At 51.8% G+C, this 27,313-nt stretch overlaps 1 protein-coding gene across 4 annotated transcripts; it reads left to right on the top strand.

Moving 5' to 3' along the window:
• FXYD6 (FXYD domain containing ion transport regulator 6) lies at positions 1-27,313 on the top strand. Of its 4 annotated transcripts, none has more exons than XM_030837903.3 (8): positions 1-290; positions 21,545-21,607; positions 22,200-22,238; positions 22,359-22,433; positions 23,044-23,080; positions 23,868-23,917; positions 24,460-24,510; positions 26,081-27,313. In XM_030837903.3, the coding sequence occupies exons 2-7, from the start codon at positions 21,550-21,552 to the stop codon at positions 24,486-24,488; spliced, it is 288 nt and encodes a 95-aa protein (XP_030693763.1). In that variant the 5' UTR covers positions 1-290; positions 21,545-21,549; the 3' UTR covers positions 24,489-24,510; positions 26,081-27,313. The 4 variants fall into 4 exon arrangements, with proteins under 4 accessions (XP_030693763.1, XP_030693758.1, XP_060160094.1 ...); XM_030837898.2 differs by having other exon boundaries at positions 155-290; positions 22,203-22,238; XM_060304111.2 differs by lacking the exon at positions 1-290 and adding an exon at positions 12,371-12,453 and having other exon boundaries at positions 22,203-22,238.

Here is a 27,313-nt window from a genome sequence, read left to right as displayed (position 1 = left end):
AGCCGGCGGCGCGCGGCGAGCAGGAGAGGGTCTGCGCGCGGACGCCAGCCGGAGGTCGGCGGACGGTGACATCGCGGTCGCCGGAGCCCAGCCCCGGCTGAGCTCCCGCCCACCACTCCCCACCCCTGCAGGACGCGCCTCTCCAACAAGCCCCAACCCTTCCCAGCAGGGGAGGCGGGAAAAAAGCGAAAGCCTCGCCCACAGCCCTGCCCCCAGCCCCGCCGCTCCCAGGCTCCTCTGGACTCCGCGCATCCTCCTGGGATTGTCTCGGAGGGGACCGCGCCGTGCAGGTAAGTGGCTGCGGTCGTGGCAAAGTTGGGTTCTTCTTCCGGAGAGGGAGAGAGGCTGGGGTGGGGACAGATCGCGGGGCGCCGGGATGCTGCCAGGGTTGGTTTGTTTCGGTGGGTGTGAGCGGTCCTCGCCGGGCAGCTGCCGCCTGGGCCGCGGAAACCGGGCAGGGGATGGAAACCCGGAGGTGGTCGTCGGAAGAGAAGAGGGGCTGCCGAGGGGAGGCAGGCCGTGGCGGTGGGAGTGAAGGTGTTCTGGAAAGGGGCTTGCCGCTACCTGGAGCTTGGGGCTACGGTTTTGGGAGAAGGGGAAAGGGCTGCTCTCCGCTGTGTCCAGGGGGTTTTCCTTTGTTACTTGGAAGCTTGGACTCTTTAAGTGGAGTGTGCGGAGGTGAAGAGAGGGAGGGGGCCGGCTGTGTGTGTGCACACATAACCATACAAAATGGAACTTGCTGGCTCGGTGCTTGGGGGACAGGGAGAGCTGGGACTGGGCAGTGGGCGCTGGGAATGGGGGCAGATAAGGAAGGCTGATTCCAGGGCATGGGGCTCATGAGAGTGTCTGCATCAATTTTCCTCTCCTCTCGTCTAACCAGTCCTAGCTTCTTCCAGGGGGCCCTGACCGCCCCCCCCCATTCCCTCCTTTCCTGGTACCCAGCCCTCTTTCCCCAGCAGGGCTGGCCCTGGCACAGCCTTCCCCATTGTGTCTCTTGGGCTTCCATGGAGACTTGGAAGGGCCGCCTGGGGCTGCTGGCGCTCGCTTCTGGGCTCTTACAAGTGGTGGCGGGTAAAGGGAGCACCCGACGGTGGGAGCAGGGAGCAGCCACACTGGAGCAATGGGCCTGGCTAGGCCCCTGCTGCCCACCTCCAGACACGGTGGGCTGTGGCTGCCGGGGCTTCTCGCCACGAATGGGGCCTCTGTCTCCACTTGCTTTGTCTCCTTGGCGTTGTGCTCTCTGGCTGGGCCCAGATTTCCAGGTTTGGAGATGGATCAGTGGGCAGCCCACGTCCTCTGTTGAAGGATCCCTCTGTGAGGGCCCAGTACCCTCATACTGTGTATGTGTGGATATGTATATCTGTTTCCGCAACTTAGCCTTTTTCACGTGACCTGCCCGGTAGTTGCCATAGAAACCCCTCTTCAATTCTCAGCCTCCCTCCTTTTCCTGCCCATTCTTTACCTCCATATCTCCTCCCCTCCCCCCAACATGGTTGCCTAGATACTGGTTATCCCTGACTTCTCAGAGTAGGAGACTCTGGAGAGCTAGCTAGCTCCCAGCTCAAAGTGATGTGGCCCCTACCCCATCCAGGCCCCCCAACACACAGTACGCATCACAAACACACCCCAAACATAGGCACACTTGCCACACCACCTATACACTCACACACATACCGCACATCGTACTTGCCACACACACTGCATCAACACACCACACACACACATACATACCACACGTACACCACACAACACGCCGAATACACCATACATATACCACACACAACACGTCACCCCCAATGCCACACGTACACCCTGTCATCGCACGGTGTGTGCTTTCACACATACCAGCAATAACATCCCATTGCTTCCCCAACACACACGCAGTACTTCTTCGCAGTAGGTCTCAGGCTGGAAGAGAGAGGGCAGTTTCCTAGCTCTATGCCAAGGAGCATGTAGGGGAAGGCTCAAGACGGCCAGAAGGAAACACCTCCCCAAGAACCCTGCAGAAGAAGGTGGAGAGGAATGCACTTCCAGATGTCCTCAGAGGGCAGCCCCTCTCCTAGGCGCTAGATGCAAGAGGCTGGGCATGGACCAGAATTTAAATCTCTCCATGGCAGCTTTCTACCTGCCGTGACCCTGAGAAAGCCTGAGGCTCCTGGCCCCTCCTAGGAGGCTGGACTCTGCTGCTGAGTCTTCCTGCCTAGCAGAGGATCAGGCAGCTCTGGGACCAGCAGGAGGCTCTGAGCCTCCCCAGAGGAGGGAGGAAAAGTGTGACTGTGTTTGGAGAGCGGAGAGCGGAGAGCAGAGAGGGCAGGGAGAGGAGACAAAGCCTGGATGGGGGCTGGGAGGAGAGGGGAGCCAGAAAGAGGAGCCAGGTGAGTGTAGAAAGTGTAGGTAGGGTGATGGCAGGGAGGAGGTCCAGGCTATCCTCCCTCCCGCAGGTACACTTTCCTGCTTTCTCCTTGGTTCCGCCAGCCACATCTGTGCATCTAGGAGAGGAAGTGGGTTTGCAGAGGGCTCCTGGATTGCCAGGGCTTTTCTAAGACCTGTCGCTTCTCTAGGGGTCCTCGTGGTAGTCACCGGAGGCAAGGGTCTCCTTCCTGGCCGCCTTGTGATCTCTGGACTGACTTAGGCCCCATTTCATTCAATTATTCAAGGAATTGTTTTAAGTACTTACAATGTGTTCATTGCTAGGGCCATGAGGGTGAGAAGGAAGACACAGTCCCTGACCTCAGAGTCCTAGATTTCTCAGAGCCGGAAGGGGAACATCCAATCAGGACATCACGTAGATGGGGAAACTGAGGCTCGGGGTCACACACCCAGCTGTGGCTGAGGCCTCTGACTCTTTAGCCAGGATTTGTGACCCCCATACTTCCTGTCCCACATCACTTGCCTTCTTTTCTTTATTGCCAGCAATCCTCTGGGGACCAGGATCCCTTCCAAAGTGTGGGTGCCCTAGTGGGTGGGGAGCCTGCTCCATCCTATTTTCTGGGAGAATGTGGCCCGGAGAGGGGCCAGGAGGAGCACTTCCCTAGACCCTGGAAACTCCCCACAGCCATAGGGAAGCCAGCCCACCAGACCCCCCGTAAGTCAGAGCCCAGCCCTGTTGGACCTAGCTGGCTGCCATCTGGGTGGCAGACTGTGCCAGGCAGCCCCCAGGACTCACTGTCTGACAAATCACCCACCAGCTTCTGCCTGAACACCCTGGAGGAAGCAAACCAGTCATGACAGGCACAGCCCCTGGAGGCAGAGAACCTGTAGCAGAAAGGCTGTGAACTGGAGACAGACCCAGGTTGTAGTCCTGGCTGTGTTCCAGGGGGAAGTGCATTCATGACACAGATATCCTTTAGGATGCAAACTGGGTTTCTGGCAAAAGTCAGAAATGGTTTAGACTGATCTCAAGCAACTGAAAGCCTCCACGATTTTAGACCTCTGTTTCCACATCCGTCAGCAGAGGGGCTAGATTTCATGATTTCTAAGGCATTTCTGCCTCCTAATTTTTATAGATTGTACAGTCTTGAAAGAGATCCCTTTTCTCTCCGGGTGACAAACTGTACTCATGATTTCATAACACAGGGTTGTAGCTGAGCTGAGCAGGAAAGGGGCTGGTTTCCGGTCACTCCGGAGAAGGCCTCCCCTTTCGCCCCGTGGGCCAGGAGATGCTCAGGCAGCTCAGACTGGGCTTCTTTCTCTCAGGCTGCAGTAGCCTGTCCCCCTGGACACCATGTGCACCTGGTCTCTTCTGCCAGGATGAAAACTGGGGCTGGGTGGAGTCTTGGGAGATGTGGTCTCTGGAGAGGATGAGGTCCAAGGCCATCATTTGCTGGGTCTATGAATCCTCTGGACGGAGAGCCTTGGACCAGCTGGAGAGCATGACGGGAGGTGCCGATCAGGGTTTTCTGTCTCTAATGAGAAGCAGGGTGTCTCTGGCCAAGACAAAAGCTTGGAACCAATTTGGCATCATCTTCTCTTCTCTGGAATGGGAAGGGGGAGGGGCCCTCTGACCTGGGAAAGTATGAAGTCAGCTTGGAGCTCACACAGGAACACACTTGTTACAAAGATGCGCGGGGGAGCGGGGCTGGGGCCCTGGGAACCAGGCTGGGACCATGGGAAGGTGCCTGCTGAGCTCAGAAGATCTGATCTGAAGCCAGGGATGAGGGAGGAATGACAGTGCCCCCCATGCAGCTGGAGGGCAAAGCCAGGCCTGGGAAGGGACAAGAGGCGAGGTCTTAAATTCATACAAGCCATCCCTTGAACAAATGTTAACTGAGTCCCTCCCCTATGCCAGGCCCTGTGGGCTTCCCAGGACCCACAGAGCTGTGAGAAAGTCAGATGCTGGTTTCATTCACCGGAGCCCTCCTGCACCGGTAGATCCATCCATTAGCCCTGTCCCTCCCTCTCTCCCCAGCTGACCTTACCCGCACCTCCCCTGGGAAGGCCCTGCAACGTCCTTCTTCAACAAGCAGGGCTCCACGCTTGCTCGTGTGTCGCTCACACTGGCACACACTCTCCCCTTCTCACACATACATAATCTCCGTACCTAACACACAGGCATGAGCTCACAGGTTCCCGAGCACCCTCTCACCTCACCCCGGTGCAGTCTCTCACCCAGACCATTGTGACCGCCTCTTCCCTTCCACTTACTCAGCCCCCATCCTTTTACCACTGACCTTGTGGCCCCATATGTCCGATCTCTCCATTGCCCTTTTTTTAAAAAATTTTTTTTAAAAATTATTTGTTTTATTTATTTATTCATCTGTGGCTGCATTGGATCCTCGTTGCGGTGTGCGGGCTTCTCACTGCGGTGGCTTCTCTTGTTGCGGAGCACGGGCTCTAGGCACATGGGCTTCAGTAGTTGTGGTATGTGGGCTCAGTAGTTGTGTCTCACGGGCTCCAGAGCGCAGGCTCGGTAGTTGTGGCACGTGGGGTTAGTTGTTCCGTGGCATGTGGGAGCCTCCGGACCAGGGGTTGAACCCGTGTCCCCCGCACTGGCAGGCGGACTCCCAACCACTGCACCACCAGGGAAGCCCTCCATTGCCTATTAATGAGGACAGGTACTTGGCACTGGCCCTCGAGGCTCTCAGGAACTCGGCTGCAGCCATCTCTCCAGGCCCCTTCTCCAGATGGTCATCCTGAGCCTTGCACTTCCTACCCTCTGCCTCCACTCAGGCCCTAACAGGAATGAGCTGAGTAGGGGGTAGCGGCCTTTGGAGACGCACAGACTTGGGCTGTAATCTGGGTGCTGACGCTTCCTAGTTTTCTTAACTCTTCTAAGCCTCAGTTTTCTTATCTGTCAAATGGGCATGAGGTTTGAGCCAGGGGTAAGCTATGTCAAATGCTTCTTGGTGCCCAGCATATGGTAAACACTCAGTAGATACTAGCTGCTATAATAATAACAATAGTAATAATAATGACACATGGTTATTATTAAAATGACATTGTTGTTGTTATAGCATCCTTTGAGGCTTCTCTCCAGTGCTCATTCTTTCAAATAGCTTTTCCTAATTCCAAGTAAACAGACAAGCTTTCCTCTTCCTGGTACCCGTGAAATGCTGGGTTGATTCTTCCCTTAGAGTACACGCCTACCGAGCCTTCATTTAGCTACTTATGTCCACACCTGCTCCCCACACCTGCTCCCCATACCCGCTCCTACCTCTTCAAAGGCAAGGTCTGTTTTTTGCCCCAGACGGGGCCTGGCACAGTGTCAGACATGGAGAAAGCCCAGAGACCATATGTGAACTGAACATATGTGGGAAAAAGTCCTTACCCACCAGGGCACGGTGAAAGCCCACTTGTTCCTCTAAGCTCTCTCCCACCTGTCACTGCTACCCAGGTACCCACCACACATACCTGAAGGATACATTCCTTTATGTCCATGTGTCATTTCAGTCTGCCTGTTCCTTTGGTAGAGTCTGAAAACTAAGAGTCAGACCCTATCGGAGGTCTGGAGGTGTTTAAGGGCTGAAGGCGATGGAAGGAAGCTTATTCATCACAGCGTTTTGGTGATTGGGGCTTGACGGAGACCTGGAGAGCTGGCTGGAGGAAGTGGGGGCAGGGGAGCACTGAGAAAGTTTTAAAATTCCTTTAAAATTCCACACAGATCCTCAGGTTATTCTGGGCTTAGATTGGATTATGACTAAAGGCATAATGATACTGAAGCATCCATTCATTCAGGCATGGGCATTTACTGAGCAGCTACTATGCAAAGTGTTGGAGCTTCAGAGATGCCTAGAATGTGCCTCTGCTTCCAAGGAGCTCACAGTCTGATGGGAGAGACGCACATGGTCGTGATGGTGGTACCTGGAGACAGGCGTGGGCCTTGGCTCTGTGGGAACTGGGGCAATGAGGCGTGTGGCAGGAGGGAGGAGACAGTGCATTTCCCGAAGCAGAGGTCGGGTAAACCTCCACGCAGGCGACGGGACCAGGTTGGGCAGGTTTCCAGGTATGCAGGCCCACGGGTCAGGGTGCATCCCTGTGTCATTTCTACCCTCAAGACAACGTGAGCATAGACAAAGTGCCCTGTAGGTTCAAACGCGCCGCCCGGAGCTGTGCTTTCAGAGGAGGTTGGCTGTTGAGCGGAGGCTGGAAGGGGCAGGGACTGTGGTCTGGCTGTGGGCAGGGTTACTCGGGCCTGGCCCCTGGGCCTCTGGCCGCTGCTCCGAGTTTCTGTTTCTGCCGCTAGGACTGTTCGTCTGGCCTCTCTTGAATGGGCCTTTGTCAGTAGGCTGCCCACCATCCAGACTCCCCGGAACTGGACTGAGATCCCCCGGGGGGCAGGGGCACGGGCCCCTGGGCTGGCAGGTGGCAGGCATAGTCCCGCTCCCTTACTCACTCTGGACAACTGTATCACCGGCCTGTGCTGGGGTTGGCCGCACAACGCTGCCCTGTGTGCCTGCCTCTGAGGGCTGTTGGGACAGCCCACAGGGTGATGTCTGGGATGGCGCTGCAAAGACGGTCATAGTCGGCAGTGATGGGGGAGGGGGAAGCAAGGCCCTCTGACCCTGCTGGTGGGCCAGCTTCAGGTCGCTCCAGGGAATCTTTTTAGAAACCAGGCCTGTGTTTGTGATTTGTGAATTCGGTGTGTCCGCTTCTAGGGAAAGGGTCTTATTTCTTTTTGTGGTCAGGTCTTTTCTTCCTTTGCCTCAGAAGTAATCCCACATTAAAGATAAAGGTGCCTCCGAGTTAAAATAGTAAGTTCTCTGTACGTGATAAAGCAGTTTTGTCCCTCCCATGCCCCCTGTGCAGCCGGGTTGGATTGGGTCTGTGCTCACGGAATGGGAAGAGCTTTGAGTCATGGGGACCAGCGGGCCCAGCCTCCAGCCTCCCAGCTGTGGGGTGCCCTCCTCCCTGAAGGAAGGATGGTGGGGCAGACCCAGGGATGGGGCTACACAAGGGGGCCCTGCCAGGCCTGAGGGCCCTTGTGATGAGAGGGGTCTGGTAGGAAGGGGCCACCCTGGTGGGTGTCAGCAGCGATGATGGGGGCCAGAGGCCCGGCCCTGCTTGTAAGGAGGTCCAGCTGCCCTGGGGCAGTGCAGGGAAGTCAGTAAAGTGACAGCAGCCACTGTGAGCCCCTCGGCCTGTGAGAATGTCACCACCCTCTGCTCTCTCCTGAGTCCCAGGCTTTGAGTTCTCTCTGCTCTTCAGCCCTTCTCTGGAATTTTATAGTTAGGCTATTAAAGAGAATAATTTATGTTTATGCTTATTTGATGAGCGTTTAACATGCAGATCAAGGGAACACGTTGCATGTTCCTCTGAAGGGTACAGGTCCATCAGCAACCTCTGGTTGGACCCAAAGCACTTGTTTGAAAAGGCAGCTCTAAAAGCCTTTGCTGGATTTTGGCTCTGGTCTGAACCAGAAGCCCAGCCCCTATCACAGAAACATCAGACACCACCAGCAGAGCACAGGGCTCCACACCGCTTGCCAGGAAGGTGAGCATGTGTGGTTGGGGAGCTGTTTTGTTTTAAAATGAATTAAAAATGTATTAAGTTATTTTTAATAGACTGTTTAAAGAAAAATTTTAGATTTACAGAAAAACAGAACAGCTAGTACAGAGAGTTCCAATATAACCCTCCTGCACAGTTTCCCCGATTAATATCTTACATTAGTGTGGTACATTTGTTACAATTGATGAAATAATATTGATATATTATTATTAACTAAAGACCATGCTTTATTCAGATTTCTTTAGTTTTTCCCTAAGGTCCTTTTTCTATTCCAGGACCCCATCCAGTTAACCACATCCCATTTAGTTGTCGTGTCTCCTTAGGGTCCTCTTGGCTGTGACAGTTTCTCAGACTTGCTTTGTTTTTGATGATCTTGAGAGTTTTTGAAGAGGACTGGTCGGATATATCGCAGGATACCCCTCAATGGGGATTTAGCTGACGTTTTTCTCGTGATAAGACTGGGCTTATGGGTTTGGTGGAGGAAAATCACAAAGGTAAAGTGCAACTTTTATCACATCAGCACGATTCATCACTGTCGATGTTGACAGCGCTGGGTTTCCAGTCCCTTTTAGTGCCCCCACTTCAGCAGGGTTCCAGGGCCTGGTGATCAGAGCTGTGTTTTCCACTCCTCGAGACAAACATCAATCTGTCAACCAGCACTCGCCGGCTGTCTGCACCGCCCCAGGTCTTACAAGTTGTGGAGTAGCACAGAGAGCTTCCAGGCAGGAGAACCTTATTAAAGAGAGCATTAAACCAGAATGTGCTGTGTGGCAAATCAGTGCTAATGACAGGTCACAGGCTGGAGAAAGAAAGTCAGCCCGTGGGCTGGAGTGGCAGTTGGACAAAGACAGCATTTTTCAACCTTGGCTACACGTTAGAATGAGTGGAGAGATTCTAAAAATTACTGATGCCTTGGTCCCACCCCCAGAGTTTAGAATTTGATGGGACATAGTTGATCCCCATTATTATTATTATGAAAAAGCTCTCCATGTGATCCTGAGGTGCAGCCAGAGCTGAGAACTGGAATAAACAGGGGAGGGAAGGGCATTCTAAGTGGAGGGAACAGAATATACAACGGCCTGGAGATCAAAACACGCGTGTCAGGGGATGGGAGTAGACCATCTTAGCTGAAAGTAATGGGAGAAAATACTGAAAGGGTAGAAAAGGGATAGACTTAGAGGTATTTATATGCCAGAATAAAAAGTTTTGATTTTTTAAAAAATAAATAGAATATGGAAGCACCATGATACACTTGAGTTTGGGAGAGAAGTGATCAGCATACCAGCAGCCCAGGGGCGCAATGATGAGGGTCTGAACTATAGAGCGAGCAACGGGAGAGAAGACGATAGGGATAGCGCAGGAGTCAGCGTGGCTGGGACTTTGCCACCGACACCACGTGGAGTTCGGCAGGCGGGGAGGAAATCCTGTGAACTCAGTTAAGACTGTAAGCTCCATGAGGCAGGGACTGTGTTGCTGCAGCTCCCCCAGTGATGACTACGGTCCTGGGCAGCAGTAGGCCATCAAGAAATGTTTGTTAATTTGGTTACTGGAAGGATAATGATGCCACTCTTTCCAAAATTACACCTTGCTCCAAAATTATCCTCTCTTCTCCACCAATTTCTCTACCTAAGTGCAGGCGGATCTCAGCTCTTTGGAAAGCAATCTGATTCAATAACTCAGGCCGAGATATAAATAACTGTTAGGAATGTAAGTATTTACCTTTTAAACGAAGCATTTGGTTGAGTTAAGAACTCTCTCCTTGGGAGAATGTTGTGGGCGTGGATATATTTTTGAGTAGGGGTGGTCTTTATTTCAATTCTACACCCTAATCTAATTCTGAACCATACCAGAAGAGAAGGGGATCTGCAGCTTGGCAGTCTGCTCTGAAAGGCTGTCCGTTGCTGGGCTGGTAGTTCTGTTGGCATCGCCTGTGAGCTTAGCTCCAATGGACAGGATGCCCTACAACTGGTCTGGGATGCTGTGTAGCTCCCTGCATACATACACTGATGTTCTGCTAGGCAGAGAGCATCAGGGTGCCCAGCAGCTGCTGTGGGGAGACTGGGGAGGGACAGCAGGGACCGTGGTGGTGCTGAAGCTCAGCTGGGAGCAACGGGAAGACCTGTGAATAGCTGGGGGCCAGCGATGGCTGAAGGATATGCCAGGCCTCCTCCCGCCTCCTGAGGGGCTCCAGGGTCCCAGCCTTCACATCAGTCGTAGTGGACAGAATAGAGTTGAGCAGGAAACTGTGAAAGGGAAAAAATGACAGAATACATGCCAAAGTTAAATAAAGCTATTTAATTTTATTTGGGTTATTCTCTCACACTGGTTTTTCTCCCCTGGCCTGGGTAAGAACACTCCCGTCCAATGAGCCCTGCATGGTCTTGGGTCAAGGTCAGCATTTTGATTTCCCTTAGTCCCCATGCATTGCCACATGTGCCAGGGAGGCAGCAAGGAAGAGTGGAAAGGGCCTAGCATGTGGCATCCACAGAATTAGGAGCCGATGCCAGCTGTGCCATTGTTAGCTGTGGGGCCTTGAACGAGGCAACGTAACTCGGAGCCTCACCTTCTCTAATCTGTTAAATGGCAATGATATCCAGCATCGCCTGCAGTTGTGATGTTCCTTTGAGCTAATGCTTGTGAAGTTGCCTGGTGAGTCGGGTGTCTTACAGATGTTTGGTGTTATCAACATCACCACCATCACCCTCATCATCCCCTTCAGCCACCGTGGGCAGGTAGCAGGAGCAGGGTTGGGTGGAGCGTACACAACACCATCGGTCCCCCTTTGTCTTAACGACAGCCACAGGTACACTCGAGGGTCTGGGGCTGTAGGACAAGAGTCTCTGCGCTGATATATCTTGCCTCAACCTCCCTTAAATCCAAGAGGCAGGAGGACCAGGGTGCACAGTATCCCAGTCTAGCAGAAGTCTGCTCGGCCCTGCCCAGCAGGCCGCTTGGACAGCAGAGACCCTGTGTCTTCCACTGGGCAGCTGTCCTACAGTCAGGGAGGGGGATGAAATGTCTTCTCCCAGGAGCTGCAGCTGTCCGTTGACTCTCCTCCCCACGCCCTGCCCAGGGGCATTTTCCCTTCTCTGCTCTTTGGAGCACCCGTGTGACTGGGGCAGGCAGGGTATGGTGGAGGCACACAGGCAGCCAAGGATGGAGGCCCAGCTGGGGCCTCATGGGGAGGGCGACAGCGTGGAGCCTTGCTTGATGTTTCTACAAAGCCGATTTCTTTTCTCAGCAGTCTCCGCCTCTCCTTGCTTTGTCACCGTGTGCAGCTCTTGCTCAGTTTCTGCTGGGAGCCCCTCCCCTTGGCCAGCCTCCGTTCTGTCCTGCAGACTCTTCCTTTCTCTTCCCTTTGCCTGCCTGTCTCGCACTTCTCTTTGGGCCCCTCCCCGTTCAGCCGCTCTTCCTCTGGGGTTTCTTTCCTCTTCTGTCTCAGGTCCTGTCTTGCTTCTGTGTCTCTTGGTAGGGGCTCACCCTTGTGGCCCCGTCCCTGCTGTCCCAGGCAGATCTGAGCTCCCCACGCCACTTGTTGGTGGCCCTGGGTGATGCAGCCTGTTTTTCTGGAGGCCAGTGGCTCTGGGGAGCCTTTTGCATCTGTAGAGCCCTCCTCTGCCTGCTTCCTCTGCGGGCTGAGGCCTGTCCCCCGCCTGTGTTGGGAAGTGAAAGGGGGCACCCGGGGCCTTTCCCCAGCTGTGTTCTCTGTATCTCTTCCCCATTTCCCAAGAGAAGCTAGATAATAAAGGTGGAAGCTGAGGAAAGAGTTGGGGGGATGGTGATAGAATCAACAGTTGACACTTAAAAAGCAGTTGGTATTTACCATGCAGAGTGCTCGGCTGTGACATGGTATCTCTTCATCGCAAATGACCCAAACAGCACTGCATCTGCCTGGGGGCAAGGCAGGGATTACCGGTTCATAGAGCCGGCCGGCCTGTGGGATGGGCAGAGCAGCGCTGGGCTGAGAACAGATGAGCTGGAGCACGGTCAGCCACTACCCTGTCCCCATCTCTTCTCCCTGCTTCTCTCCCACGGGCTCTTCACCTGTGAGCTGCTGCCTGACTGCCCCCGCCAGATCCCCCCACCCCCAGATTTCACAGCTTGGCTGCTTTGACCCTTCTTCCCTTGCCTCCAGACGATGTGACAGCCCCTGGGGGAATACCGAAGTCTCAAACCCAGTCCTTTTAGCAACAAGGGAGGGGCTGTGATTGGCAGCCCCCAGTAGACCTGTAGCTTTGGAGTGGGGGAGGAGCTGTCTCCCCTCCAGAGGGGAAGGTGTGGGCAATTAACTGTGCATGCACAGAGGCTGGTTCATCTAATCCTCCCAGCTCCTGAGATGCCTGTTATTGTTCCTGTTTTACAGTTTCTGAAGCAAAGGCTCTGAGAGGTGGAGTGACTTGTTCAAGGCCCCAACGCCACCGGGTGGCAGAGAGGCAGGATGGTGGAGTGGTTCAAAGCGAGGACTCGGTTTGCAGGGCAGAAATAGAGGCACAGATGTAGAGAACAAACGTATGGACACCAAGGGGGGAAAGTGGCGGGGTGGTGGTGGTGGGATGAACTGGGAGATTGGGATTGACATGTATACACTAATATGTATAAAATAGATAACTAATAAGAACCTGCTGTATAAAAAAATAAATAAAATAAAATTCAAAAAAAAAAGCGAGGACTCGGGAGCAAAGACTTTAGACAACTTGCTTAACCTTTGTGTCCTCAGTTTCTCCATCTGTATAATGGGAATGATCAGAGCCATTTCCTAGAACTACTGTAAGGATTGAATGAGTTAGTACACGTAAACCACTTAGAACAGTACTTGGCATGCCATGAATGCCTAATAAATATTAGGTATTCTTATCACAGAGCTTCACAGTTTACAAAGAACCTTCACATATATTATCTCACTTGACCTTTGTAATAGCCTTGGAGTGGGCAGGGGAGTTGGCTGATCCCCCACTGCTCCCGACACCATGCTGTCACCTCTGACCTAATCAACAGCATAAATCCCATAATCTGTTACCAAAAAAAATCACCCTCTCCAGTGAACAGCTCTCTGTCCAACAAGGGAATAGAAATTCTCTTTTGGGGGTGAGCTGGCAGGCACTGTCCATGCCGCTGTCTCCTTCTCTCGTGAGTATGTATGAAGCCAACAATGTTAGAGGGCTTGGTTGGTAAATGTTCACCCAGAGGCAGGAACCCCTCTTTGCAGAGTTCATTTGATTCTCTCAGGGGGCTGAGCCTTGCAGCCTAAGCCCGCTGGACTGGGACAGGAGTAAGGAACAGAGTGGCAGTTGCTTGGGAGGTAAGCCCTCTGGGAGCAGCAGTGCAGGTGGCCCATCATGGCCCTTTGCCCTGAGTGGGTGTGAGCCCTCCCCTGGGATGTGGGGCTGGGCGGGCTGGAATCCAGGACTCACAGCAGGAAGATTACCCTTCCTACCCCCAGCAGGGAAGCAGACTGAGCTGGGCAGAAGTTTGGGATCCAGCTGTCACTCCCCAGGGGACTGCTCTTCCTCTGCCTCAATTTGTTTCCCTTTAAAATGGATTTGATGGTAACACATATCTCACAGGCTACTTTTGAAGATTAAATGAGAATGAATACTTAAAGTAGCAGAAATAGCACCTGACCTGTATGCTGCTTATCGTGATTATTATTATCATTTCTTATATCCAATCCAGGCCCCAAGCTAGGCTTCAAATATGGGCTTCCCATCCCAGAGTTTTCATTTCCTCTCATTTCCGCCAGGGAATTCTCCCAAGATGGTGTTCTCATGGAGAGCCCAGGAGCCTGGCAGTGCTTCTCTGCTCCCCGCCTCACTGCCCTCGTCACCCGCATTCCTAGAGGTGCCGTGTCTTCTTTCCTGGCTCCGGCTGGGCTGCCCGAGGGCTCTCGGGCATTGCTCAGCCTTCCCTGCTGCCGTCACTGTGCTCCTCTCCTCCGGCCCTGGCCCGCCCACTGCCCAATCCCAGCAGACCAGAGCAGTAGGCAGGGGCTGGAGGCGTGGGTTCTGGGCCCGGCTCTGCCCCTGACTAGCTGGACGAATTGGCTGCAGCACTCCTCTTGGGGCCCCAGTCTCCTCAAACAAAAAGTAAGAGCTTTCATCTCAGTCATTCGAACTCACTGGCATTCTGTGATTCTAACTCCGTCTGGCAAACCTCAGATCTTGCTTATATCCTGTTTATATACAGTGGAATTTTCTTTTAACCAGCTTCTTTGTCGCAAAGGTTTGGATACGTCATAGGCTAAATCATACAATAACGTGTCTAGGGTAACCTGTTAGCCTAAACGTTGGGGCTCGGGCATTCTGTGACCCCATAAAAGGCTCCCTTCTGGCATGTGCTGTCTGGAGAGGGGGCCTCATCTTTCTCTGGGGATCCTGCCAGTACCCAGGCCTTGATGATACCCCTGGGCATGTTTTTGATGGGCTGAACCCAAAGGAAGGCAAGCAGGTGGGATGGAAGGGATGGGAGGTGAGGCCTTGGGGGCTGAGTGAGACAGAGATGAGGATGAGATAATGATGTTCCACTGTAATTTGGAGCCTATACATTTGAAAGGGAGGTCATTTCTGAGTTATTTTCACAATAGAACTGGGTATTCTGATCTACCTCGCTGCTGCGTGTAATCAAAAATAACATAGCCTGATGCTGGATCATCAACTAGTGGCTTCTCTTTCTGAGCAGCTTTACCCAGCAATTATGTGAAATTATGTGACTCAGATGGAAAGATAATCACCGGAGAAACTCTTCTGATTGCTTTTCTCCTGCACATGCAGAAAAGCAAGTGTGCAGACAGCAGAGAGATCAGGGAGGAAAATTAACATGGATGTGCTATTGCCGCCCAACGTGTCAGCTGTTTACCAATGTAGAGATAAATGAGAGCATGGAAGGGAGCAGAAAAATGAATGGAAAATCAATCCTTTCTCAGGAGATGCTGCCGAGGAAGCAAAATGTGACTGGTTCCATTTTCTACATGGGGAGGATGATCTGAATGATCTAGAGTTCAAGACTCCCCATCTAACAGTGATGATTTCGCCAGAGCCCCCTCCCAGGGAGCCAGGTCCTCAGGCACCCCCAGGTAGGGGGTCCATGACCTCACATGCACGGGAAGCTAAGGTAATATTCCCGAACGTCCTCTCCCAGCTCCACCCAATTCTGCCTTGCTTTTCCGTCCTCCAAAGATCCCTCCCTCCTTTCTTCCATCTACTTCTTAAACTCTGTGGCCTGGAAATGAGATGTACCCCTTCTACCACCTCTTAATCTCCCCCTCCCCCTAGCCAGCCCCAGGCAGCCCAGCTTCCTTTCTGGGATAAAGGAATGTGTGGGAACTGGGAGGGTGTAGGACACAGAGGGGCAGCTGTGTGGGAGGGAGGGAAGGCAGAGAGAGAGTCTCTGGTGCATCAGTGAGAGAAAGGCGTTTTGTGTCCCGTCAGAGGCTCTGTATGTGTACATGGCCACTCGACTCGAGGGCAGTGCCAGGGGTACCAGCGGGATTTTAAAAAAATGGGTGTGGGGGTCCAAGAGGCACCCTGAGGAAGCTTGTGCTGAGGTGTGGCTGGTATAGTCCAGGCCTGGGCAGCAGCTTGACCGAGCAAAGTTGGTCCCTTTTCAAATCTGTAACAGTATTTCTTTCAGCTCACTGTAACTTGATCAGGAATGTTTTCTTTAGAATACAAAGACAGGTCTTTACTCTTTAGCCTGGCATTCAAGATCCTCTAGAGGCTGTCTCCCAAGTGTCTTACCAGAATTCTCACCACCCACACCCTCATGCTTTACACAACCCGATTATTCACTGTTTTGGAAGGTATCTTACTCTAGAAATGGCAAATACTTTGCAGATGGCTGTCACGGCCCCCTCCTGCGCTATGTAGACATTACTAATGGATGAAGGCCCTCTCTCCTGCCCCACTTCATTCAGAATCCTTCTGAGGAAGCCACTAAAGGTGGCCACTTTTTTTGTTTTGTTTTTAATTTATTTTTGGCTGCATTGGGCCTTCGTTGCTGTGCGTGGGCTTTCTGTAGTTGCAGTGAGCGGGGGCTACTCTTCATTGCGGTGTGCGGGCTTCTCATTGCGGTGGCTTCTCTTGTTGCGGAGCACAGGCTCTAGGCACGCGGGCTTCAGTAGTTGTGGCACATGGGCTCAGTAGTTGTGGCTCAGGGGCTCTAGAGCACAAGCTCAGTAGTTGTGGCTCACGGGCTTAGTTGCTCTGCAGCATGTGGACCAGAGCCCTGGACAAGGGCTCTAACCCATGTTCCCTGCATTGGCAGGCGGATTCTTAAACACTGTGCCACCAGGGAAGCCCAGGTGACCACTACTGAATGAAGTACCTTGAGGTTCCACTTGAACCGAACTTGAACTTGAATACTATTTGTTATCCCCGCTTCCCATTTTCCCTTCTCACTGCCTTTGCTCATGCTGTGTCCTCTGCCAGAATGCCCTTCCTCTTCTCTCTTCTTACCCCTGTCCATCAAAATCCCATCCTGCTTTCAAGGTTCAGCTGGAATGTCAACTCCTCCATGGAAATGTCCCAGGTCTCCTGTCGTATTCCCTGCTCCCCTTTTCCGTGCCCTGCTGGCTGAACCTTGAATGTAGTCTCTGCCTTTTGTGAAGCTCTCTTCACATTTGCTGATACACCAGAGCCCTCTGCTTTCAAACCTTGCCGCCCTGTCCTGTTCACCTGTTTATCCCTTGCAGAACCCGCTATCGTATAACCCCGTCTAGGAATTCAGTGTGTATGTGTGTGGGGGATTAACTTGAACGTGAGCATCTATGGAGGTGATTGGGGGGAGCTGAGGGGAAGGTGTAGCAGTGACTAGTGGCCTGGAACCCTTGATATGTGTCCTTCCTACTCCCAGGAGGGGCCCTGCTCGCCTAATAACCCCTCTCCTGGCTAGAAGAAAGTCCCAGCTGCTACTCCTGTTCAAGGGGAGGGGATTACACAAAGGTTTGAATACTAGAAGGTTGGAATTATTGGGGATCACATTAGAGTCTGTCCACCCAAAGGGTGAAATTATAAACAAAAACTGAGTTTACAACTAATAGATCTTCATTAAAGAAAATTCTAAAAGATGTTCTCTGGGAATTAAGAAAATGGCTTGATGGAGGTCTGAGATTCGAAAGGAATCACGAACAAATGAGTTAGTAAATAAGTTGTATTAGTTATCTGTTGCAACATAACAAATTACCGCCAAACTCAGTAGCTTAAAACAACAAACGTTTGTTATCTCACACAGTTTCTGAGGGTCAGGAGTCAGGCAGCAGCCTAGCTGGGTGGTTTTGCTCGAGGTCTTTGATGAGGTTGCACTCAAGCTGGCAGCCAGGGTGGCAGTCAGTGAAGGCTGGAGAACCTGTTTCCGGGCTCACTTCCGTGGTTCGTGGCAGGCTTACTTCCTAGTGGGCTTTTGAACTGCGGCTCTCAGTTCTTTGCCACGTGGGCCTCTCCACAGGGATGCCTGAGCATCCTTAAGACATGACAGGTAACTTTCCCCAGAGCAAGCGATCCCAGAGAGAGAGAGAGCAGGAAAAGAAAGCTGTGGTACCTTTTATATCTAATACTGGAAGTGACATATCAGTTCTGCCATATATTATGGGTCACACAGACTAACCCTGGTGCACTGTGGAAGGGGAGTATACAAGGATGTGAATACCAGGACGTACTGGGGGCTCGCTTGAAGGCTGGCCACTATACACGTGGGTGAATCTAAACAAATGTTCTTTCCAAGAAATAGAAACACTAGCGTCTGTTTCATAGGATTAAGAAAAGAACTGAAAATTGGTACAGTAATAGCATATATATCATGAAGGGGGTGATTTGTATTTTTCAAGAAGAGTATTGTACCTAATAACTATTATACATTTTAACTTTAGACTTTTAAAATCTTTGTTAAGTTGAATACTGTTTTGGTCTGTTCAGAGGCTGCTATAACAGCATACCATAGACTAGAAGGCTTATAAACGATAGCGATTTATTTCTCACAGATCTGGAGGCTGGGAAGTCCAAGGTCAAGTTGCCAGCAGATTCAGTATCTGACGAGGGCCTGCTTCCTGGTTCATAGACAGCGTCTCCTCACAGACCCCTCACATGGAAGAAAGGGCAAGAGGGCTTCCTGGCGTCTCTTTTAGAAGAGCACTAATCCCATCACGAGGGCTCCCCCCACTCATGGCCTAATCACCTCCCAAAGGCCTACCTCCACATACCATCTCATTGAGGATTAGGTTTCAACATATGAATTTTGGGAACCCAAACATTCAGTCTATAGAAAATACAAATGGTAAAATTCCAAAGGTAACCACTAAAAGACTAGAAATAACTTGTGTAATTTCTCAAGCAGTAGAGGGAGAAAATGAATAAGAAAAAAAAAAAAGTCGAAAGAGAAATACACATAAGAAAAGTAGGGAAGAACAGATGGTAGAAATCAGACCAAATATGTCAATAGTCACAATAAAGTTGAATGGAGTAAACTTGACAGTTAATAATCAGGTTGAATTTTTAAAAATCTAGCTCTTTTAAGATAGAATGCATAAAGACACAGAAAAGTAGAAAGTAAAATGGAATTTAAGACAGGATCCCTATATAATCCTAAAAGGTCCAACCCACAGGACAATATAACAGTTTTAAACTTTCTGTTACAATATTGTGAGAAACACAGGGATAAATTTATATATCCTTCCTCACAGTGGCAGACTTTAAAGCACCTATCTCAGTTTTTGGTAGGTCACACAGTCAAAAACTGAGAAAATATATAGAAATCTAAATAACACCATTAATAATCTTAATTTAATGGGCATATAGAACTTCCCAACAATGAAGGAATTACGCAGAATATAATTTTTGAAATAAATAACCATATACTAGATCATAAAGCAAGTCTCAGTAAATTTCAAGGTATCTATATCCTACAGACCACATTCTCTGACCACGGTGCACTTGTTAGAAGTCAGTAACAAAGGCAAATTAAAAATCACTATACATTGGGACATTTTAAAAACATGCTTCTTAATGCACAGGTCAAATAAATTATAATGCAAGTCTAAAGTGCTAAGAACTAAACAATAATCAAAAAGCCACATTTCAAAGCTTATATTTGGAGTGAAAGTGGCACTTAGAGGGTTATATAGTCTTTTTATTTATTTATTTATTTAGGGCTGCGTTGGGTCTTCGTTGCTGTGTGCGGGCTTTCTCTAGTTGTGGCGAGCAGGGGGTACTCTTTGTTGCGGTGCGTGGACCTCTCATTGCGGTGTCTTCTCTTGTGGAGCACGGGCTCTAGGTGCGCGGTCTTCAGTAGTTGTGGCTCGCAGGCTCTAGAGCACAGGCTCAGTAGTTGTGGCATATGGGTTTAGTTGCTCCATGGCATGTGGGATCTTCCTGGACCAGGGCTCGAACCCGGGTCCCCTGCCTTGGCAGGCGGATTCTTAACCACTGTGCCACCAGGGAAGCCCTGGTTATATAGTCTTAAATGCTGATATTAGAAAACAAGAAAGGCTAAATATTAATGAACTAGGCATCCAACATAAGATAAATCTAAAGCAAAAAACAATAGAATAAACTCAAAGAACCTATAAGGACATGTATTTTATGATACTTTTATATGAAATGTCCAGAATAGTCAAGTCCGTAGAGACAGAAAGTAGATTAGTGGTTGTCAGGGACTGGGAGAAAGGCAAAATGGGAAATGACTGCCAGTGGGGACCCGCTTTCTTTTTGAGATGATGAAATGTTTCTTAGTGCTGATGGTTGCAGTTTTCTGAGTATACTAAAATCATTGAATCATACATTTTAAAAGGATGAATTTCATGGTATGTGAATGGTATCTTAATTAAAAATTTTTTTTTGAAGAAGAGCAAGGGACTGATTAAAAATATATATTCAGGGTACTGTTTACTTTTGGGAGTAAGGCAGAGGGATGGGTTGGAGGAAAATAGAAGTAAATGTAGCAGTACGTATAAAGTTCTAGTTCTTAAGTTACTTAATGGGTGTTTCCTTTATGTTTCATTACATGTGTGTTTATATATATTTTTTTAAAATTTTATTTATTTATTTATTTACCTATCTTTGGCTGTGCTGGGTCTTCGCCTCTGTGCGAGGGCTTTCTCTAGTTGCGGCGAGTGGGGGCCACTCTTCATCGCGGTGCGCGGGCCTCTCACTGTCGCGGCCTCTCTTGTTGCGGAGCACAGGCTCCAGACGTGCAGGCTCAGTAGTTGTGGCTCACGGGCCCAGTTGCTCTGCGGCACGTTGGATGTTCCCAGACCAGGGCTCAAACCCGTGTCCCCTGCATTGGCAGGCAGACTGTCAACCACTGCGCCAGGGAAGCCCACATATATTTTTGTACATATAAAATGTAATGTGAAACTTAAAAGAAATACAAATATTAAATGAAGTAGCATTGAAGGCAAATGACTGCCTTATGAGAAACGCTCCTTGAATTGGGAGTCCAGAGTTCTGGGTCTGTGCCTTGGCCTGACCCTGGATGGAGCTGTTCTGACCTCTGCTGGCTGGGAGGTGAAGGGCGGCTGGGGGCTGCTGGCTGCGGGGCCGGAATGGAATAGGGCGTGAACCGACAGAGCAAGCATGGTCCTGGCCCCTAGACAGTGTGCAGGGGGTTAGGCCGCTGCCAGTCTCACCCCACTAAGAAAGAGGAAGCAGCCTTGGGCTTCGTGTTTCAGGTTTCATTCCCCTTTCCTCTCTGGCTCTTTACCACATTCCTTTAATTAAGCCCAGGAATGAGGTGTGTGTAACTGCACCGAAATCCATCCCTGGGAGGGACCAACCGGCCCTGCCCTCTGCCTCCATCCAGGGGCCACTGACCCCAGAGACCAGGGGCTTGAGCTCACGAGCAGAAGTCTCAGGCCCTTTCTGGGGAAGGAGAGACCAGGGCGCCGATGCTCAGAGAGCATGTCTCCGTGCTCCCTTTGTTTAATCAAACCACCTATCTGGAGGATTATGAACTAAAGTCTATAGGAAGAGTTGACCTGGGCACTCTGGAGGTGAGAGCGTGAGGGGTACCTTGATGGAGAGCTGTCAGCATTTCAGGGTTTACTCTAACGAGTCCAGGAAACAGCAGGCCTTCCTCCCCAACCCCTGGCTTACCTGCCCCATTTAATCTGATAGAAAGAAGAACTTCCGCCAGTGGGTCTCAGTTGTAGGGAACCGGGCCAGAAAGTCCCAGACATCTTAATGAGCTAGAGATGGCCACATCTCTAGTTGGCCCAGAGAGGAGGACACAGGTGATGTGATCTCCCAAGCCCTTGGGGTTTTATGACTTTGGCACCAGAGAGGCAGCCGGGCAGAGGCATTCCTGAGCTGCGTTGGGATCCAGACTGCGCTACTCGCTACCATGAGTGCCCTTTCACCTCCTTAACCTCAGCCTCTTCACCTGCGAAATGGGTTAGTCACAGTGCCTGCTAGTTGAACTGATTCTGTTGTAATTGAACTCATGCGTGCAGAGCACTCCATAAGGAGTCTATAAACGTCAGCTGCTTTGGCTCTGTTGTCTGACCTCACACCGTGTGGAGAGAGCTCAGAGTCGGGGTGGGAATCCAACTGGGGCCCTGAGGGTTGGAGTGGGGAGTCTCCTACCCAGAGAGTCATTTTCCTCCCTCCGTCCCCAGACGCCATGGAGGTGGTGTTGCTCTACCTGTGCGGCCTGCTGGCCCCGGCGGTCCTGGCCAATGGTAAGTACCCCTTTCTGGTGGAAGGTCCAGGCCCTTTGGGACACTAGGGTTGGGGGGCTCTCAGGTTCTACATGTCTGACCAGCTGTCCCGCCTTTAGTCAGCAAAGAAAGTCCTGGAAGGCAGCAGCTAACACAGCCCCTATTCCAGCCTGCCCACCTCTCCCCATGGGCTCCAGCCCTCAAGCCCACCAGGTCCCTGTAGACTTTTAACCAGAACTTTGGGAGTCAGCCTTGTACATCAGTCTCTAGATTGTGCAAGTCACGTGTCCTTCCGTGGTCTTAGTTTCCCCACCTATAACAAGAGGAAAATAGACCCTGCCTTTTGATGATGACGTAAGGTACAAAGGAGCAATAAATGTGGATGCTGTGAATGCAGACTGATTGGTGCTCTGAGCTGCACCTGCCTTTGGCTTCTAGGCTGGCCCTGGCAGGCAGGCCCACCCTTCCGTGCTTCTCTGGGCATCCCTGCTTCGTGGGCCCTGTTTCCCAGGAATTCCTTTGTGGGGAGTGAGGCCTGTGAGACAGGGTAGGATATTTGGGAATCAGGATGTGTAGCTGTCTCCCCCTTGACCACACCTGTTTGTTTTTCTAGCAGCTGAGCAGGAGAAAGAAAAGGACCCTTTTCATTATGGTGAGCAGGGACAGTGACCCTGGGTGGGGAGGGGGAGGCACAGCCCCGTCCAGGGGAGGGATGGACACGCTCTCCCTGGCCCTTCCCCTCTTTCATCTCTCACTCTTGTTCCTCTGGCAGACTACCAGACCCTGAGGATCGGGGGATTGGTGTTTGCTGTGGTCCTCTTCTCGGTGGGGATCCTGCTTATCCTAAGTAAGTTTGTTTGTTCCTTTGTTCACTCTAAGGGCAATGTCTGCAGCTGTGAAGTGAGTGGGGAACGGTGTAAGAGACTGGCGGTTCTCTTTTCTGGAGAGGGAAGGAGCCTGTCTGTCTTCCTAGTTACCTCCAGGGCCTAGTACACTGCTGGGCACATAACAGGTGCTCAGTGAAACAGTGAAGAATGAACAAAATAAGTGCTCGATGAAAACAAGCACAGATACGAAGGGGCGGAGGTGGCTGTCCCCCTGCTGTCCCCATCAGGGCGCGAGTGGGGGAGTCACAGGAGAGGAGACAGGGGCTGTCTTTAGAGTGCTCCAAGGGGTGTGCCCCTGCGTGTGTTTCCCCTCGTGAGCCTGGGCTGCATGGAGCTGTCTGCGTTTACATGGTCAAGCAGACAGTGGTGCTGTAGCCATCCAAACTGCTGACGGTTGAACCTTGGCCGCCGAAGAGCCCTGCTCCAACCAGGGATCGCCGCATGCAGCTGTGCAAGCCGTGCAGTGCCCAGGAGTCGGGGCTGCTGTTCGCACAGTCTCACAGACTCACTGGGCAGCCCTGCTGTGGCTAAGGCAGGACATTGACCTTGGATGGTTTCTTTGCTTTTCAGGTCGTAGGTGCAAGTGCGGTTTTAACCAGAAGCCGCGGTAAGGATGCCATGGCTGTGGACATCTGGGGTGATGACGCTAAGAGGGGACAGGGAGGGGCCTGTGGTGTGTGACCCCAAATGAGTGTGCTTTTGGATTCTTGTCTCAGAAACAGGCTGTGTGTGTTGGGGTAGAGGTGGAAGTTTTGAGGATTGTCAGACAGTCTTTGGGGCAGAGGAGAGGTCAGAACATCAAGGGTTAGCCCATCCTTCCTTTTTCTGATGTATGTGTGGGGTGGGGGAAGGGGGAGAAGATGCTGGATCCTTGTCTGGAGGCCCTTGAGTTGGGCTTGGGAGAAGGGAAGCAGAGGGCCTCCGGGCCTCTCCTGAGATCTGTCTCCTCTCTTCAGGACTTGTGACACTGCCCTGTGGTCACCTGCTCATGAGGTTCTTTGAGCTTTGTGGAATGTTGGGCTTCCTTTCGCCCACCCTCTACCTCCACCTAAGGGCACAACCCATTAGTCCACCATGGTAACCCAGGGCAGCGCTGGACCTCAGGAGTCCAAAGTCTGTGGCAGGACACAACCCAAGACCCCATGCAGCCCTAGGCCATCTCTTCCCAGTACTTAGCTCTCTCAGGGGCCGACATTGAAGGGTACCTGTAAGTTCCCCTGACTACATCCCCTTTGGCCCTGGCCTCCCCCGCCCCATGAGCCCCATGGTGGGGAATGATCCACTATGACTTGGAGGAGAAGGATCCTAGGGCCCTGCCCCAGCAAGGTGAGTGGCGATGCTCTCTGGGTTTGCCCTGGAGACCTCTGACGGGCTTGCATTTCATCCTCTTGCAGGGCTCCAGGGGACGAGGAGGCCCAGGTGGAGAACCTCGTCACTGCAAATGGTAAGTGTCAGGACCACCCGCCCAGGTGGGATGGAGGGAATGGGCAAGGGTTCTCCTACAGCTTGAGGGTCGGGGACGGTTGCCAGGTGCCGTCGTCTCTTGAGAGCTGGCCGGTCAGACGTGCTTGCATAGTGCCAGAGTGGGGGGTCCCCAGGGCTCTGCTGTGCATCGCTCCCTCCCCTCCACCAACAGGCTGCTGCTCCTGAGGGCTGCTGTTTACAGGGAATCTTCTTAGTGTTTGGCATGATACAAAGTGCTTCACTTCTCATTTAATGGGCGCACAGCCCCTCGGGGTAGGCGTCGCTCTCCACATTTTACAACCAAGGGACTCAGAAAAGTTAAGGAACGTGCCAGGTTCTCTAACAAGCGAATAACAGGACAAGGATCTGCCCCAGGTCTGTCTGACTCGAAATCCACATGAGTCACCTTTGCTGTGCGGGTCAGGTTCCCCCCAGAGACAGGCACAGTCACGGCTGCGGCAGGGGGTGGCCCGCTGGGGTGAGGGGTTCATGCACTACCCTCCATTCTGGTTCTCTTTCCAGCAACGGAGCCCCAGAAAGCAGAGAACTGAAGTGCAGCCCTCAGGCACAAAGGTAAGATGCTGTCTGCCTGCATCTTCCTGTCACCATCACTATTCTGACTGAAGTCCGGCCGAGGAGTCATCAGGGAAGAACTGGGCTAGCTCTTGCAACGCGCCCAGCTTTTATTATGAGCTGTGCTCTCAGGAGGCTCATGTCTGAAGGGTGATGAGACAGACGGATTGAAACCTCCCAGGTGTACCACACACACACAGAATGAGCAGTCGGGAAATAGAGCTTCCGTAGCAACCCAGCGGTCAAGTTGATAGGGTGCCATCCTAGCTACCACGTGGGCATGACTTGGGAGAGAATTAGTCAGTGAAATACTCCTAATGTCAAAGTAGCATAAAGACAATGGCTTTCAGTGATGATTCAGAGAGTACCTTCAGGCCGCTTTTTAAAGTTAACATTTTAGTCTTAAACTTGCCAACCCTACGTAAAAGTAGGGAGAATAGTATATGACCCCCCCCATACCAGCATTATCAGTTCTTGACGTTTAGGGGCGCTGTTTTTAGTTCTATTTAGTATCCGTTTCCATTGTTCATTATATCAACAGTAATGCAGGAAAGTAATAAATGCTGCCACAAACACAAACTCACTCAAGCCTGCCAGAAGATGTAAGAAGGACAGGTAGGGTTTAGCCCCATTTTACAGATGAAGAAACTGAGGTCAGACAGAGTAGCCATACATATAGTAAGTAACCGGCTGGAACTCGAGCTCAGGGCTTTGTAGTTGAGTGCTGCATCTCACTACACCCCTCTGCTCCTGCCCGTCTCCCTTTATAACATACCCTGGAATATACTGGGGCGTGGCGGGGATCAGTCTTCTATCAGCTCACTTCTGCCTTTTTTTCCACACAAATAAGGGATATACTTTATCCTAAATCGTAAGTTAAAGGAGATTTCTGGATGTAAAATGCCTGACACGCCAGCTTTTACCATCACGGTAATAACACAGGGTACTTGTGGAGCATTTGAATTCTTTCCTAAGGGTGGGCAGAGTGGGGCTCATTACCTCCTGTCTTCTAGCTGGGCCTCGGGAAGGTTAAAGATGCCTCAGTTTGACGTGGCCATAGATACAATCCAGGAGGCAGGCATCCCAGCTGCAGCTCGGTGTTCTGTCTATGTCATGGCAGCTGGCAGCTCGGAATCTGGGGAGCGGTGTGGGAAGGCTCCAGGGAGAGAGCCTTGAGCCAGCAGTTGTCTTTTTTTTTTTTTTTAACTAGAACTTCCTCGGAAACCCTGTTTTCCTGAGTCTCAGGACTGTGAGCGATTCTTGGAGGTGTCCTGAGATAGAAATCCCGGGTTTAACAATTTCCTTTCCACATCTACCAGGTTCCATCCCCCTGAGAGAGCCCTTCTCCTGAGCTCCACGCCCTCCTCCACCTTCATCTCCTGGCCCTGCTTCTCAGGCTCGTCCTCCTTGATTTGCTGAGAACAAGGCACTCAGAGTGGGTCTCATCTTGGGAGTTTCCGTGGGCAGAGGGTCTGTCCTAATTAATGGCTGGGAGACGAGCAGGTAAAGAGTTTTGAAAGGAAGCCAGAGCTTCGTTTTAATTTAAATTCTCTCTCACTTCAACCTCCAGAACCTGAAGGCAGCTGCTTGAACCTTTAGATGCAAATTCTGATGCTTAAGAAAACCGGCCACTTCAGCAACAGATCTTTCCCCAGGAGAAGCCAAGAACTTGTGTGTCCCCCACCCTCTCCCCAACCCCTCGACACCTGTCCTCAACTTGATGATGCAACCCCTGCCTCCCTGCCGCCTGTGGTCTCGTCCGCCTCCTGTGACGTGTGTCTGTGTGTGTGTGTGTCTGTCTGATGATGTGGTCTTTGTGGCTGCTTGTTCGTGGATGACATTGTATCTTAGTGAACCTGGCCCCACTTTCCCGGGCAGGAGCTGAGCCATGTGGCTGTCAGCTCGTCTCTGCTCTCCATGGCCCCATCACCTTCCACTCCCGGGAGTCTGCTTTGTCCCTAAGAGGCCAGTTCCTTCTCTTGATTTACGGGTGGATGGAGGGGTTGGGCACGGGCGGAGTCTCCGATCGGCTTGGGACTTGGGAAGGTTTACATCACCTTCGTGATCCTTCTACATGGCCCGTCTTCACTCCTTTTATAAGAACCTTGCTTCCATATTTGTCCCTGGACCAAGTCTGTTCTGAGGTCTCTTGGCAGTGGGAGGTTCCCAGCAAGGAGCCGATGAGCCCGCTTTGCCCTGGGGCAGCTACACCCCTTCCCTGGTGCCCATCTGCCCCACCTTACTCCGCCCCTGGGGAACGTGCCCCTTGCATATCTTCTCAGCAATAACCCCGTGGGCTCTGGAACCCTACCCCCTTCTCCAGCCTTTCCTGCTCCCAAGATGCCCATCTATAGCCCAGCTCGTCTGGACTCAGACTCCTGTCCCTGGACTGAGGCTCTGTCAGGTGATGGCTGAAGGGGTGCATTCAGCTGGGGCCGGTGCTCTGGGGAGGGGCAGCTGGGAGAGCAGGGGTCCTTTGCTTCTCTGTCCACATCCCACTGGCCAGGCAGCAGCGGGGGCTCCTGCACCCTCTGCTCGCCTGTCGCCGGCCAGAACGGCAAGTGCAGCGGCTGTGCTGCGGGTTAGGGACCCGGCAGGGCTCCGCACAGCCCTGCTGCAGGGGGAACAGCACGAGGTCGAAGCTGGTGAAGAGAGTGGAAAATCAGACCCCGCCCCTCCCGCTCATCGTGTTCTCGTGGAAACTAACCAAACCGTGCCGCTGTGACCAGGACTGCTGTTCTCTGTGTCGTGATCTCTCCTCAACAACGACGAAAAGGAATAAAATACCACTTGTTTCCTAGTG

Source organism: Globicephala melas, chromosome 8 (assembly GCF_963455315.2).
Source record: "Globicephala melas chromosome 8, mGloMel1.2, whole genome shotgun sequence".
In the NCBI taxonomy this organism is placed as follows: Eukaryota; Metazoa; Chordata; class Mammalia; order Artiodactyla; family Delphinidae; genus Globicephala; species Globicephala melas.
Note: the sequence above shows the minus strand (reverse complement) of the source record. Positions and strands in the feature narration are given on the sequence as shown.

Excerpts from the sequence above, each read along its gene's own strand:
- FXYD6 (XM_030837903.3), top strand. The coding sequence starts at position 21,550 with ATGGAGGTGGTGTTGCTCTACCTGTGCGGCCTGCTGGCCCCGGCGGTC. Across the intron at positions 21,608-22,199 it reads CCCGGCGGTCCTGGCCAATG|CAGCTGAGCAGGAGAAAGAA; the intron begins GTAAGTACCCCT and ends TTGTTTTTCTAG. Across the intron at positions 22,434-23,043 it reads GGGGATCCTGCTTATCCTAA|GTCGTAGGTGCAAGTGCGGT; the intron begins GTAAGTTTGTTT and ends TTTGCTTTTCAG.